Here is a 15,981-nt window from a genome sequence, read left to right on the forward strand (position 1 = left end):
AACAAGGAATTTGGAAAAACAGTAAATAAGTGAGGGTTATTACACAGACATTCATCCACAAAAGGACTGAAGAAAAATGGAGGAATGTCCCAGTAATTACCCCAGTGGTGTGGAGAATGAGCACAATTTGCAATGTAGAGGACGTTCTCTTCAGGTTCTGTAAACAACAGTGTCAATAATTTAAACTGACATAATCACAAGTTGCAGCTGTTTAAATCCAGTCACTGTTTGTGTGTTACGAACATAAGAAGGAACTCTTACATCTCTGTTATAGTGACAATTCTGAAAGTTGAAATGGGACTTATAGGTCCATAGTTTCAAGGTTCACAGGTATTTACTAGGCTAGTGATTTAGTGTTTTTTCCCAGATCTCGTTTTTCTACTGTTTGCCATGTCAAAACCAAAGCTCACATGCACTCTACTACACTTTTGAGAACATGCATTTCGGAAACTGACATTTAGTGCCACAGCCATGATGATCTTGCCTTCTTTTCCATATTCTATAGGTGATTTATCACTGACAGACTGAAAAGTGCAGTCTTGTCAAAATGGGTGTGCAGAGAGACCGCCTTAGTGTCTTTGTTGAAACCTATAAGAAAACCAGGCATGGCAGCAAACAGCAATGAAGGTGTCTTTGCTCTCAATCCACTATCCAGAGAACTGAGACAGCTGAAGTTCACAACAGAAATTATGGCTGCCATCTGAGACTGTAGCCTGTACTTCAGAACTCCATCAGGCAAACCTTCCAGTATCTGGCATATTTCATCTGCCAACTCTTAATGGAATCATAACATATTAGATACATACTTTACCTCCTGTGAGCTATACATGAAGGAAAATAATCCCTCTTTTCAAAACAGTCCATAGCCATAGGTGTTTTATTTAAGGATAGTCAAGAATATTTACAGCAGCACTCTTTTTAATAGCTCCCTAAGCAACAATGCTGCCTGTTTCATGAGTGTATGTCAAGCAGCTCAAAGTCTTTGAGATGCAAGAGGATCTTATCTGGCCTACTCTGGACAGATGCTACAACACCAGGACTTTCCTTTGCTGTCTAAATAAAATAGTACTATTTTGTCAAGTGGGGGGAATCACCCAAGAGGAAGGCGAGGGGAAGGGGGATTTGAAGACTTTGTGCAGAATCTGTTGTGGAGAGATCAAAGAGTTTATGGGAAGCGGGGCTCCAGAAGGGAGTCCTTATGCCTCTTCTTGTACCTAGTACACTTAACCAGGCATTGGAGGTAAAGGGCCTAGGCCAGTGAAAAAGCCTGCAAGGATCCAGATATGTCTGTACAATCCTCAAACCACTCAGAGTCCTCTATTCTGTTTTGAGAGATAGTGTACAGCCAAAGTACAAGTTAAAGAATTGTCTCTTATGGACATCAAAATCACACTCAACAGGTACCAAGGGCATTACATGCAGCACAGTCTACACTGTCAGCATCAAGACCAATGTCAATGCCAGATTCTCAACCTATGGAGTCTACCCCAGAAGCCTGAGGCCACAACTTGTTATGGCTGATGCCCAACCCTAAAAGGCAGACTGCTGTTAAAATTGGTGTTGCAAGGTTGAAATCCAACCTCAGTGGCACCTGAATAAGAGCAAGAATGGAGAAAAAGAAATTATGTACTTACCATAACGTTCCATGTTTATAGTCCATCTCACCTACATTCTTGCTGGATGGGTTTGGAGCAGACTCGGACGATACTAAAGCTCGAGAGCTTTTACTAGCTTGAGGCTAACCCCTATCCCATGGTGCTTCACGGCAATTCCCCACATCTTGTTTGCAAGAAAGTAATAGGTACTTAATAGCTAGTAAACTATCAATAACTATGTACATACAAAGAACTCTGTGTAATACTATCCATGCCAGGTGGACAGACAACTACAACAGGTCAGACAGCATAAGTATAGTCCACCAGTATCTCCAAGAAACAAGAAGGGAGCAGGAGGGTAGACGCAACAAAATAGGCGAGATGGACTACAAACATGGAACATTATGGTAAATACATAACTTCTTTATGTTATGTAGTCTTATCTCACCAGAATTCTTGCTGGATGGGGCAGCGTCTCTAGCACCTTTATCCCGGGTGGCTCAAGTGAAGAGACTCTTCAGCACAGTGGACCCAAAGGATGACCTGTCCCGGAGGCATAATCCAATTTGTAATGAGTGACAAAGGTATGAGGTCTTGCCCAAGTAGCTGCTGCACAAATGGTATCAATTAGGAGCCTAGATCTAAAGGCATATGAAGATGATACTGCTCTTATTGAATGGCCTTTTACTTTGTTTGCTAACTGTTTGCCAGAAGTCTTATAAGCAAATGAAATGCAATCTGAAAGCCATTTTGACAGGGTAACCTTAGAAACAGACACGCCTTTATTTTTGACTGAAAAGGAAGCAAATAATTGGTCTGATTTTCTGAATTCTTTAGTCCTGTGTAGGTAAAACCTGAGAATTCTACGGACGTCTAATTGGTATAGTCTGTATTCTCATCTATTAGTATGATTTGGAAAGAACACTGGTAGTTCAATAGTTGTGTTGCGATTATGCTCTGAACATAGCTTGGGAAGAAAGGAAGGATTAGTTCTAAGTGAGACTCTATCCTTGTGGAAAACAATGTAGGGAGGTTGACTGGTAAGAGCTTGCAATTCTGAGACTCTCCTAGCAGAAGTTATAGCCACTAAAAATAGTGTTTTCCAAGATAATAATTTCAGATCCGATGAAGAAGAGGGTTCAAAAGGGAAAGAAATTAAAGATGTAAGAACTAGGTTTAGGTCCCAGGAATCTGGTGGTTGTCTGACTGGAGGTCTGAGAAGGAGGACTCCTTTCAAAAAGGTTTTGCACAGAGTGGGGCATGATTGGATTTCTCATGTAACCAAAATGGTAATATGAGATGGCAGCTGACTGAACTCTAACCGTAGCAGCTGCAGCGCCTTCATGAAAAATGGATGCCAGAAAGGACAAAATAAACTCTATAGGAGCTGTATAGGGATCTATGCCTTGGTTTACTGCCCAAATAGAAAACCTTTTCCATTTGCTGGAATATATCTTCCTAGTGGAAGGCTTGTTTGAAGAAATCAGAATGTGTTTGACTGTAGGTGAAAGGGAAATACACCTGGCTATTCGTGGAACTGGAGCAGCCATGTTGTCAATTTCAGGGTCTGGATAGTAGGATGGAACTGCCCCGACTGATGAATCAGGAGGTCTGGAGATGGTTCCAGAATCCATGGTTCCTCCAAGAGATAGGGTCACAGGAAGGGGAACCAGACTTGGCGAGACCAGTAAGGAGCAATAAGGATCAGGGTACTCCAACAGTTTTGCTTTCTGAATCACTTTTGGAATGAGAGGAAAAGGTGAGAAAGCATAAAGGAGTCCCAGAGGCCAATTGTGGACCAGAACATCCCAGGGTGACATCCCCAGTTGGGGAATTAGGGCAAAGTAGCTGCTGCATTTGGTGTTCATGTACGTGGTGAATAGGTCGCAGCAAGGTTGGCCTCATTTGCGAAAAATCTTTTTTGCAACTTCTGAATTCAGGGACCACTTATGAGGCATCAAAATTGCTCGACTGAGTTTGTCTGCTATCACTCTGGACTTCCCCGGGATGTGTTTTGCTACCAGAAAGTGTTGAGCGCCCATCACCCATTTCCATACTCTTAAGGCCTCTTGACAAAGTGGGTAAGATTTGGTTCCCTCTTGCTTGTTTATGTACCACACTACAGACATGTTGTCTGACTGAATCGCAATTGTCATTGTGGGGAGAAAACTGTCAAGTGCTTGCAATGCTTAGAGCACCGCTCTCATTTCCAGAACATTTATGTGCAAGTGGTTTTGCCAAGTAACTTGGACTGTCATTCCCAGATAATGCCCCCCTCCACCCTATCTAGGAGGCATCTGTGGTCAAAACTGCATTTTCTACAGGGGAAACAAGTGGGTGACTTAAATGAAGTTGATCTGTATGTAACCACCATGACAGATCCTTCTTGCAGGCGTTTATGATGAGAATTTTGTGAGAGAGGAGGAATCTTGCATTGCCCACTGGGCAAATAGTAGCCAGTGAAGTACTCTCATGTGCAGATGGGCTAGGGGAACTAAGAGAATGGAGGAAGCCATAGTCCCTAGGACCTGAAGGACTACCCTGGCCGGTACTTTGTGTCTCTTCAGCAAAGATATGAGTTGGTCACGTAATGATTCTATTCTTTCTGGTATCAGTTTTGCTGTCATGGTGGTTGAGTCTATTTCTGAGCCTAAGAATACAATATGCTGAGATGGAGATAAGGCTGATTTTTTAATGTTTATTGTAATGCCTAATCTGGCGCACAAGGATAGAGTCTCGTCCCTGGTTCTGATTAGTTGGTGCTTGGTGGTAGCAGTGAGGAGCCAGTCGTCTAGGTACAGAAACACATGGAATCCTTGACATCTCAGGTGAGCCGTTACCACTGCCATGCATTTGGTGAACACTTTGGGGGCTGTAGTGAGGCCAAAGGGCAGTGTTCGAAATTGAAAATGACTGGCTCCCAGCAAAAAGCGTAGGTGTCTTCTGGAGCACCTGCCCATTTTGATGTGGTAGTATGCATCCTGAAGATCTATTGAGCACATCCAATTGTCTGTCCCAGTAAAGGGAAATATCGACTGAAGAGTGATCATTTGGAACTTCGATTTCTTTACAGACTTGTTGAGTTTGCTGAGATCTAGAATTGATCTCCAGTCCCCTGTCTTTTTTGGAACTAAAAGGAAATGAGAGTAAGTTCTGGATCCTATTTGCTCTGTGGGGACTTCTTGGATGACCCTTTTTCGCAGCAACGAGATGACCTCTGATGTTGTACGGTCTAGCTGAATGGGTGGCACGTCTGGTAGAGACCAGTTTACCGGGGGATTGGAAACAAAGGGAATCAGGTAACCTCTGGATATTATGGTTTGTAACCAACGATCTTGGGAAATGTTTAGCCAGGCACTTGGGTACAGTGAAAGACGACCCCCGACTGCGTCCATAGATGGACAGTCGGGCAACCCCTAGGGGAGGATTGACCTTGTGCCTGAGGGAAACCTTTTTGGGATTTACGGAACCACATTTGCCCTCCTCTTTGACCCTTGGGATAGGGTCTAGAAGGGAGAAACAGACTTCGACAGCAGATAAGGTTTTTCCTTCCTGCTCGCACCTGGTCAAAGTCTCGTTTACCTGCGGTCTAAAAAGAGTTGAACCATCAAAGAGGACGTTGGTAAAGGAAGACTTAAAGGATTCCGTGACGTTACAGAGACGCATCCAGGAATGCCTCCTAAGAGAAATTCCTGCTGTGGCTGCCCTGCTCGCTCCATCCGCTGCATAGGAAATAAGCCTCATGGAGGAGTTAGCTATCAATGTAAGGGTGGAGAGCTGCACAGATAGCTTATCCATGGATCCCGAAGCTACTGAACCCTGAAGGGTATCTCCCAACTCCTTCAGGAGATCCCTTTGAAGTCAAGTAAAATGGGACAGGTAATTCAGCGATCTTAAGGTAAATGCTGCTGAAGAGAAGGTATGCTTTCCATACCTATCCATCATCTTGGACTCCTTATTAGGAGGATGGATATTAGAAGATATCTCAGACAACTTCTTTTAAGTGGCCACTGCTACCACAATAGCATCAACAAGAACTCCCTTGGAAAGAAAGGACTTATCTTCTGGAGTAGTCATAAATTTGTTTGGCCTCCTCGGGACAGGTTCCACTGTGTTCGGGGAGGTCCAGTCTTTCTGGGATATGACCCCCAAGAGCTGGTCATAAGGCGCTGTCACCCAGGAGGTGGAAGGTCGGGAACCAAAGGCCTCAAGACACACTGATTCATCCTCAGTAGGGTTAGAAGTCTTCCAATCACCCCTCTGTCTACGGATTTCAAGGATGTCAGAAAAGGAGACATCCTCAGAGGGGGATCTAGGGAACCCTTCTGACTCCTCCAAATCAGTGTAAGACGTGACAGACTTAGGTGAGTCAACATGCTTCCTCTTACAAAGCCTCTTCCGAGGAAGCTCTCCAGTGGGATAATATGGGGAGGTCTTGGAAGAGGGGACACCTCCAATGGGGGCTGCTTGAGTCTCTTGTTCCCTGAGGGGGTGGCAGGGGAGAAGAGGTTGCCACCGGCTGCTGGTGGGACATCGGGTCCAAAGGCAGGGCTTTGGCACTGGACAAAGCTTTTTCTATTGCTTCTAAGGTCTTTCCACCCCACTCTGAAGACAACCTCTGCTCCGAGGAGCTGGAAGTTCGGCTCCAAGCAGGAGGGACATGCTCCGAAGCAGACGTGGGAACCGAGCTCAGTCGAGCCGAAGCGCCGAGAGGGAGGGTTGGTTCCGAAGAAATCCTGGGGTGACTATCCTCCTCGGAGTCGACTCGAGAGTGTCGGCTCCCAGATCCCTCAGCTCCAGACTGAGCCACTGAGGATACAGTTATTGGTTCCGAGGAAGCAGGGAGAGTACTCGGAACTGAAGGATCCAACATCGAAGAACCCAAAGTGTTTGGTTCCGAGAGCATAGCAGTCGGAGGAGGAGCAGTGGATTATAAATGGGGCAGCTCTGAAGCCTTTGGGTCCGGAAGGGCTAATTGTTTTGCCAGAGCTGGGTCACAGAGCAACCTCTTCACCACCCGCTCGATGTCCTCATCTGAAAGTGTCCTGGAGGAACTGGTGGAGACAGAACGAGATCTCCTCCTTTCTAATATAGGAGACCTCAATGTAGGTGAAACAGGGTCGATGTCTGGTAATTGTCTCGGTACCGAAGGTAGCCTCGGCACCAAAGAGACTGATGGCGCCGAGACAGAAGAAGCAGAATTGGAGCCAGAACTTATTGGCTCCGTCGCTTTGGACTTTTTTGATGGCTCCGAAGCTGGAGCCGAAGATTTTCTTTTAACAGTCTTGCGAGCTGTCTGACCAAGTTCCAGCTGTTCCTGGAAGGAACTGGTCATAAGAACCCTGTCTATTAACTTACGTTTCCACTCATTAAGAACCCTAGTACTGAAGGCATGGCAAAAAGTACAGGGTTCTTGTAAGTGGGCTTCACCCAAGTAGTACACACAGCTAGTGTGACTGTCAGTCAATGACATCTTCTGTGAACACTTATCACATTTTTTGAACCCCGAGTGACGATGTTCCTTATGTTCTCTGTCTTTTTTTTTTTTAGACATGCTGACAGGAAACAATGCTATCAAATTACAAGAACAACAACACTAATTATATGCCCAATTAATACTCAACCCAAACAAAACTAAACTACTCATCTTCCAACCCACCAAACAGACTCAAAACAACTCTCACTTTAACATCACAGCAAAAGGCAACACCACTATATACCCAACTGAACACACCGAATTGCTAGGAGTGGAAATAGATAACAAACTAAAATTTGACATTCACATATCCATGACCATAAAGAAAGTCCACAAAAAACTAGGAGCGTTATATAGAAATAAGCAACTTCTCACCAAAGCAGCAAAGATTTCAATAGAAAATTCCCACCTTATCTCCACCCTACTTTATGCCTCTCCAATATATACCAACCTAAGGCAATGTGATCTAAACAAGCTAGAGACCTGCTACAACAAAATCGGAAAATTCGCCACAGGGACATCCTACCGTAGTCACCACTGTCTCTCACTTGCTGAACTGGGCTGGCTTGAACTCCCATCACCTCCTTCAATGTATCAACTCTCACTCGCCCACAAACTAGTAAACCATCCACTAAATGTCCCATCCCTCCAGAATCTACTCCAACCCTATCACACCACCAGACCACTAAGATCCAGCAACAAAAATCACTTGCAGATCACTAAAGCCAATAACTCTGCTGGTGAAGCACTTTTCTCTTGCACCATAGCCAAATTATGGAACTCTCTCCCACCCACAATTACCTCCGTACCATCATGCACCCACTTCAAAACTTTACTAAAAGCACACCTAAAAACATGTTGGCTATGCCCTTGCAACTCCCACTACCTTTCTTTCCACCTCACTAACTACTTTGATTATAGGAAGCTCAGATGCTCATAAGCCTAGTACTTATTATACAGCAGGAACTTCTTATTGTAACATTTGTTAATGCCTGTTATGTACTTCGCAGAGAAAGATTCTAGTTGTCTACTGATGTACTATGTTCTTCATCTGTAAATATGTTTGTAATTAATTGCTATGTTAATCAAATTGTTAATCGCTATGTAATCCAATGTAACTACTGTCTGTTTATTTTAACTGTGGAGCTTTTCTCCCGGGCCTCCGCTGAAAATGGAACTACGTCCAGTCGGACACTCCCGGTCAACAAATGTAAATAAAATAAATAAATAAATAAAATAAATTAACAACAATAGTGACTAAACTAACAGTAAAGTTATGAAGAGAGGAAAGTTTCTTATATATATATATATATATATATATATATATATATACATATATATATATATATATATATATATATATATATACATATATATAAAAGGACTAACACTCAGGGAGGAATGGCCCTCTAATTTAAATGGGCTACTACGGCCCTCTAACTAAAATGGGCCGTACAATCCTAAGGGCTAATAGGGGATCATGCACTCAATATCAATCACACAAGAAAAAGCTAATAACTATTAAGAGTAAAAATTGAAGAAAAAGTGTCGAAAAATACAAGATTTATCAAAAAATCTTCTACTTAGCCAATGAGAAAGTAAGGAGACAACCTTGAAGCCTTCATGGCAAATGAGATCTGGGGAATTGCCATGTAGCACCATGGGATAGGGGTTAGCCTCAAGCCAGTAAAAGCTCTTGAGCTTTAGCTTTATTATCAGCCGAGTTGAAGCCGATATTCGGCTCCGAACCCATTCAGCAAGAATTACGGCGAGATAGGACTACATAACATCCAAGATTACCTGGCAGTGAAGCTTGGCAAAGAAGAAATTACTGTCTGCCCTGGTACCAAACAAGAACGAGACTACAGACATGGTTGCTGTACTTTAATGAAAGCCTCAATCATTTTTTTAAAGTCTAGTATGATGTTTGATATTGACTGACTTTGGAATGGCCTGAAAGATCCTGTACAAAAAGGCCTGGAAGGAGCATTAACATCAAAGAGAGAAAAAACATCCTCCCTCACTAGTTTAATAGCAGAATGTTCAGACACAACTCTGAGATGTATCTCTGAGACCCTAAAAGGGGAAGAAAGAGAAGATGATTCTTTTGTCCTATTTTTTTTAAGAAAAAATGAAGAAAAATCTTTAGACTCTTCTCTGTCACCCTTACTCAATTTATACCTTTATTGCCTCTCATTCTGTCTTTACCCCATCTTGTGGTTCCATCAAGCATGGTCTTGGCCCTTGAACCAATTAACCTGACTTTGGGATTGAATTTGAGATTGAAGCCCCTTGCAAAGGTAGAGCTATCTTTCATCTTAGCAAAAGTTTATTTTTCCTGTTTCTAGCTGCATTGGTGTAAAGAATTCACAAATTTTACACTGTTTATCAAAGTGTACTGCTAAACAAAACATGCAAAATGTGTTTGCCTTGAGGTGGGATTTTATGTCCACAATTGCATTTTTGAAAGTTCTACAATCAATCACGAGCCAACCAAAATACACCAACAAACTATCAAAGATGACCATCAAAAGCAACAATTTCATACTTCGAATAGTATTAACAATGAAAAAGATACAACAGAATGAATACACAATGTCACAAACAGAATAAAGAATGTTTTTTTTTAATTCTGAAAAATTCCGCATGGAAAAAAAACATAAAATGTTTTAAACAAATGTAGCATTTTGCCATTTCTCTAATACCCATTGAACATGTGGCAAAACAGATCAAGAGTGGAAGTTTACTGGGAGAATATTATGGATAAAACGGTGGGAGCCTTGTATCTTGGGAAAATTTCAAATGTGCAGCTGAGTAAAGGCATGTTGCTTCAGTCCTGTAGGTTGACAAGGATGGGTCTCCTCATCTCAGATATGTAAGTTATGAAAACGCTGCCCATCCTTTAAAAGATTTTTCGTATAGCACAGCTGGTAGAACATCCACTTCTAAACCAAAAGAATGTGAGGATTCTATTCGAAGGTAAGTACTGAAGATAGATATTAAATATAGGCATTTAAATGCAGTATTGGGACAGTACTGTACTGGAAGTGTGCTTTACGTTGGATGAGACATTACCTCAATCTCATTTAACTCCACTTGAAGCTATCCTTCTGGACACCCAGGTGGAGGAAAATGAACCCTGTGTATTATTTAAAGGAAAATCACACCCACAGACGCAAATACATTTTTATTTCATCATGGTTTGTGTTTCCCACATTTTAATACCACTCAGGGACTATCTTCAGTTTTTTTATACTTAATTTCTGAGTCTGACCACATGGGGTCTAGCACCTTGAAGTAAACCTGATTGCCTCTAAGTATCCCACAATGCAGTGCTTGAATGTAAAAAAAATTATATCACGCAGGCCTCTTTCTTCCTAAAGCTCCTGTCACTGCATTAATTTCACATGCATACACTGCTGTCTTTCAGTCAGTTAGTTTTAAGTAACATTTCATGCCATTCAATGACTACCCAAAATGCAAACAGTGCAAATGCCACAGGACAGACTTTCCAAGTGATTTTTACTGCTGCTTCTTTTAGAATGGCTAAATTGCAGTCTTTTGTGAAGCTTGAATTGCACCACTCTAACTCATCTCCTGTCCCCTCTTCACACCTAACTTCCCTAGCTGTCAAAGTGCCAAGGGTAGTTTGAGCTGTTACCTGCTGTGATTGACAGGTCACAGCAGGAGACTTGACTCATGTACTGTTTCCTTGTTCTAGCCTTCACTTTCTGTATGGGTAGGGGAAGGACCAGGGAGCTGTGACATCACAGCATGGATTGGTTTTTAGGATGGTCATGATGATGTCAGTTTGGGGAGGGAATTGGCCAGAAAACTGCCTGTATTCATTGGCCTTGATGACATAAATGAAATGAAGACTGCGGCAAGCTTTTCCAGGGTGGGATAAAAGTTTTCTGAAAGTAAAACCACCACAGCACAGTAAGGTACTGTTCTAGTGGAGAGAAACAGTTGATTTAAAATATTTTAAATGCTGTGTTGTTTATTCATATAGCAGGGACTGTAGATAAGGAGAAAAAAGGAGAGACATTGAGTATTTAATAATAGAATCCCATTGCTGTTCTTTAAAGAGGAAATGGGAATTCCTCCAGTGGTTTGGCCAACATCTTCCAATAAAACTGGTACATACAATTTACTGGCTACTGTCACACGTTTTATCAGTTCATTACCAATTTTAACACTATTGTATACATTGGGGAAAAATCACTAAATACAGTTTCTCCTCTGTTATAATAAGCATTTAACTTTAACTTAGAAAAACAAAACAAAAACCAAAAATGAAAATGCTGCTACTTTTTTCTACCTGGTCACCCTGTTTAAGTCCGGCTTCTGCTGCCTTGCTGCTTGGTTCTACACTTTCAATGAAAATACCAAATCCTCTTTCACTGCCCCCGATAAAGGTGAAATGCAGGGAGGATTCCCGTGAAGGTTTCAGTAATGTAACCTGTCTCCATTTGGCCTTTGCAGCACAGGCAATATTCAGCAGTCTAAGGTGCCCCTTCATTTTCTGCAAATGAAAAAAAATGTGGCTATCAAAAAAGCTAAATAAATGACATATGAATGTCTGCCACGTTAATATGTATCTTTTTCACTACAACTGTTTCAAAAATTATTCCAAGAATAAAATAAAAAGTTGCAAAAAAACACTATATGTTCACGCATTATTATTCTTACCGCAGTTTCCAGTTTATTTTCAAATTCCTCCAAAAACTGAGTCATGGCAGGATCACCTTCAAAATCATTAAAATGATTGTTTACCCAAAGCAGCACTACTCGTGTAACCTGCAAAGAAAGAATGCTGATAATGCTTCATGTCAGTATAAAATGGCTACCATTTAAGTCTCTCATACAAATAACACTTAACCACTAAGAAAAGCCTATTCAAGTACAAAACATATTTTTTCATTAGTATTTTGAAGCTTGTACATACTTTCTAAGGACCAAAAGAAAACAAAACTGATACATGAGGTCACAATGTATTTTATATGATCACTGCATGCACAGATTATAATTCAAGCAACAGCAGTCAGCCCATTCTGACTGTCAGAAAAAAATGGCCCACATAATTTACACTCCAACACAGTAATAAGATAAACATAGACTGTATCTAAGCAGACTCTTTAATAGAGCATACAGCACATAGTTCACATATCAGGGAATATGTAAAGCTCACTTGGGCAGTCTGTGAAAAAATTTCTTATAGAAAAAGGCAAGAATTTTGGATAATGAAACAGAGTCCAAGTCCCATTCCTGTCAGCAATGAAACAGAGTCTTAAGTTCTATTCCTGCTCCTTGGCCAGCCTGTGAGGCCAGGTTCTGGCCAACAAAGATCCATTCCTGGGAGGCAAGTCTGAATGCTCACCTTAAATCACCACATGCTTAATTATGAAAGCAAACCAGGAACATGTGTGGTATTGAATGGGATACACTCATGGCTACTTGAATGGCAGTGGACACAGATTTTACAGACAGCTCAAACACCTAGAGCTCTATTCTTTAAAGGACAGATAAGAAAGATGCAGTGTATCAAACGTGTTCAGACCCAAAAATGGTAAATAGAAGGATATGAATACATTTTTTTAAGGAAGTGAAAATTAACTCACAAAGCCATAAAATTTAGGCTGAGGTTAGCCAATGCATCCCTCAGAAGATTTTACACTACGTAGTGAATGAAACACACTGGACGCTGAGTTCTTAGCTGCAGTGCACTTTATTTATGATGATACATATGCAAATAAAATCAAAATTTTATTTCTTTAGCAGGAAATGGTATTATATTTCATTAAGGTCTCTGGCAAAATCCAAGTATTTTCTTATTTGAGTATTCAGGTATTCCTTTTCGGTACTCCTCAGTCACATTTCCTTCAGCAAATCCTCCAGTAGGCAAGCACCAACAGTCTTTACTATCCTTCTGCAGAGAAAGGCAACAATCTCTTCCAGACAATATCCCCCCTACACCAAGAAGCAAACATCACTGTTTTGCTGAGCTATAGCCCTGTCCTTTAAAAACATTACAGCAGATGGCTGTGACCAATGTCTGCTCTTATGGATTCTACCTTACTGACCAGTGCATTCTTCCAGCTCAAAAAAAGTATTTCAAGCTAATGTCACATTTCACACACAAAACAGCACTTTCTTGTTACTGTGACAAAAAACAAAACAAACAAAAAAAACATTAACTTTACAAAAACAAACAAACGAAAAAAAAAAAAAAACAGCATGCACATAACTCCTACAGACATCAGCATTCGTGTTACCTGGCCTAAATATCTTTTGTCAGATCTGGGATGGTTGAACTTGTCCACTCTAGGAAATGACAAAAATGGATACCTTATTCAATTTCCAAAAGGTATGTTAAAATCTCATGGAACTATCTGGTTAAGGGACCAAGACAATTACACTGTTCCATTCACTCTGGACCCATCCAATATAAGCACAATTCTCACTTCTTCACTTAATGCCTTTCTCTAGGGTAGTGTACGTTATAAATTCTTGAGTTTATCTATCCTGGCAAGGTTTCAATATGATGCTGAATTACATTTGTTCTACCAGATAGCTTAAAAATATATTTATTAATACAAATTCTATTACTTCCTGTTTATGGGCTTCAATCAAAGCATCACTTATTTGAACAGATGGGACTCTATTCTTTGGTACCTCACTATTGGTATCTATCTCAGTTCTTGGAAGGACAATTCAGCATCCATTCATGGTTTTAATACACATGATATATTTGCTTTAATCTTCCCTTTCTATTTTGTCTTATTTGGTAGTTCATTGTTTATTTTCTCTATCACCTCAAAGAGTTCTTGCTTTTGCTATGAATTTATTCTCAGCAATGAGAACTAGCACTAATACTTGACCCTGCTTTAAATTCATTGAGTCTGGCATTTTTCTTATACACCTTCTGCTGCATTTCATGTGTATATGCTCCTTCATGACTGACAACTTTCCAACTACATTGAACGTTTGTGCCATGTGCAATTATACTTTTAAATGGGTTTTTCTCTTCCTCTCAAGTGTCTTTAGCTATGCCCAGCAAGCCAAGGGGATTACAATCATACAGTAAGTCATGGCATAAGTATTATTGAAGCTTATAGCAAATAAGAGATAGGTGAGTAACTGATCCCAATTCTTAAACTAAAGAAGGACATGAAACCAGATATAGACCTACAGAGTTTTATTAAAGTGCTTCACTAACCCATCAGTTTCAGAGTGGTTTCCTGTTTTACTTCAAAACACTTGCATGCTTGGTCTGTGAGTATTTCTTTGGGTATTTCTACACTGAAGAACAGTAAAACTTTGTCTCTGACTATTATTTTTACATTGCTTTTTCACACTAGCACTTTAAGAAATGTCATAGTACAGTCAATTACCAGAACGTATCGCCAGCCATTACCAAACTTAAGAAAAGAGCATACAAAATCCATGGCTATCTGCTTGAATGGAACCTCAATACCATGTATCTGTGGACTTCTGAAACTACAATGTGGTGCAATTTTTTACATTTTAAGAATGCTGCACAGATATTTTCAATGCCTTTAGGCGTATAAAATCTTGCTAAACTTTTGTCTTTTATTTTCTCATCCCTAAGTACCCCCCCCCCACCCACCATATGATTAAGAGTAAGTTCCATCACAGATTCATAGATTTTTACCAGCCTAACTATCCGGGGGGTCTTTCTAAGCCTGGCCAAATTTTGCCAAAAGAATATTGATGTCCAGTATCCAATTAGGATAGTGAGGGCCAGGCATTTATAAGCAACCTCTGTCCATACGGGACATGTGTGCCAGGCCGGCTTAATTTCCTATTCCCCATCCACTTGTCCAGGCTGCACTTAAATTGGCCGGGGGATGGCAGAATGGTTAAGGTGTTTACCGTGCAGACACAAGGTGCAGGGTTTGATTCTCACATGGAGTAATTGGCTAGGCTTAAAATGGCCTGCAAGGGCAATAAGCCTAGTATTAATCTATGTACCTAACTGGGTTATAGATTAACTTAGCTTCACATGGATGGAAAGCCTGTTCTATAAGAAGGGCAATCTCTGGGACACGCAACTGCCTCTCCAGCATCTTCTGTTTAAGTCACAGACAAAATTCAGGTCCCTAGACCTTGTATTTCTGGTACTGTTTGGCTTAAGGATATACAGGAGATTCATAATGGTGGGCTTGCAGATGCCTTGCAAGCCAGGCATAGATCAGCCCTCAACAAGCTATAAGAGACTGAGTTGAGGGAAGGGCATAAGGAAGGTTTGTTACACCCTGTTTTGTTTTTGTAAGGAACCTCTGAGGTTGCTCTAGTTGCTGTATATACCAAGTTAGTTACATAACGAAGGGAGCATTGTACTCTATGATTGGTCTTACAGGATAGAGTACAGTGGGATAATGACCTCCTTGGACCTAGATGCCATGTCCTTACTTATACGCTGATTTCCTCACCACTGCGGCCATGTGGTGGTCAAAGGTAAGGCTACTGTCTACATGCATACCCATATCCCTGACCACTGGGTTGACTGTTATGGGCGTATTATCAACATAGTAATTAACTGGGATTGTTAACTTCCCAAAGGGTACAATTATACATTTCTTAGCATTTCTTGAAGAATTCTAGTGTCTACAGAGTAGTTGAAGATTACCATCTGCAAACTCAGTCAGCCATAAACCTTCAGCATTTGCTTCCATTTCAGAGAAATAGATGCCAAAAAGGATTGCACCCATTACCGAGCCCTGGGAGACTCCACTAGTGACTGGCCTCTTGGTGGAGCTGGCCTCATCGGTTTTGACCTCCTGGGTCCTATCAGTATGCCAGCTGGCTATCCAGTGGGTGATAAAAGGGCTTATACCTAAACTAGTGATCTTGTTTCTAATGGCATTCTAAAAGATTTTGCAAATA

At 41.1% G+C, this 15,981-nt stretch overlaps 1 protein-coding gene across 1 annotated transcript in view; it reads right to left on the reverse strand.

The window, feature by feature from the left end:
* The window catches only part of LOC122799847 (rap guanine nucleotide exchange factor 6-like), a 1,724,571-nt gene that overhangs the window by 401,168 nt on the left and 1,307,422 nt on the right, over positions 1 to 15,981 (reverse strand). The window contains exons 8-9 of the mRNA XM_044069180.1: positions 11,764 to 11,871; positions 11,393 to 11,596 (exon numbers count right to left, since the gene is read on the reverse strand). Of these exons, the coding sequence (XP_043925115.1) occupies positions 11,393 to 11,596; positions 11,764 to 11,871 (312 nt within the window). The remainder of the gene's footprint in view (positions 1 to 11,392; positions 11,597 to 11,763; positions 11,872 to 15,981) is intronic.

The sequence above is a fragment of the Protopterus annectens genome, chromosome 4.part0 (genome assembly GCF_019279795.1).
Source record: "Protopterus annectens isolate FY-2018-M chromosome 4.part0, PAN1.0, whole genome shotgun sequence".
Taxonomy (NCBI): Eukaryota; Metazoa; Chordata; order Ceratodontiformes; family Protopteridae; genus Protopterus; species Protopterus annectens.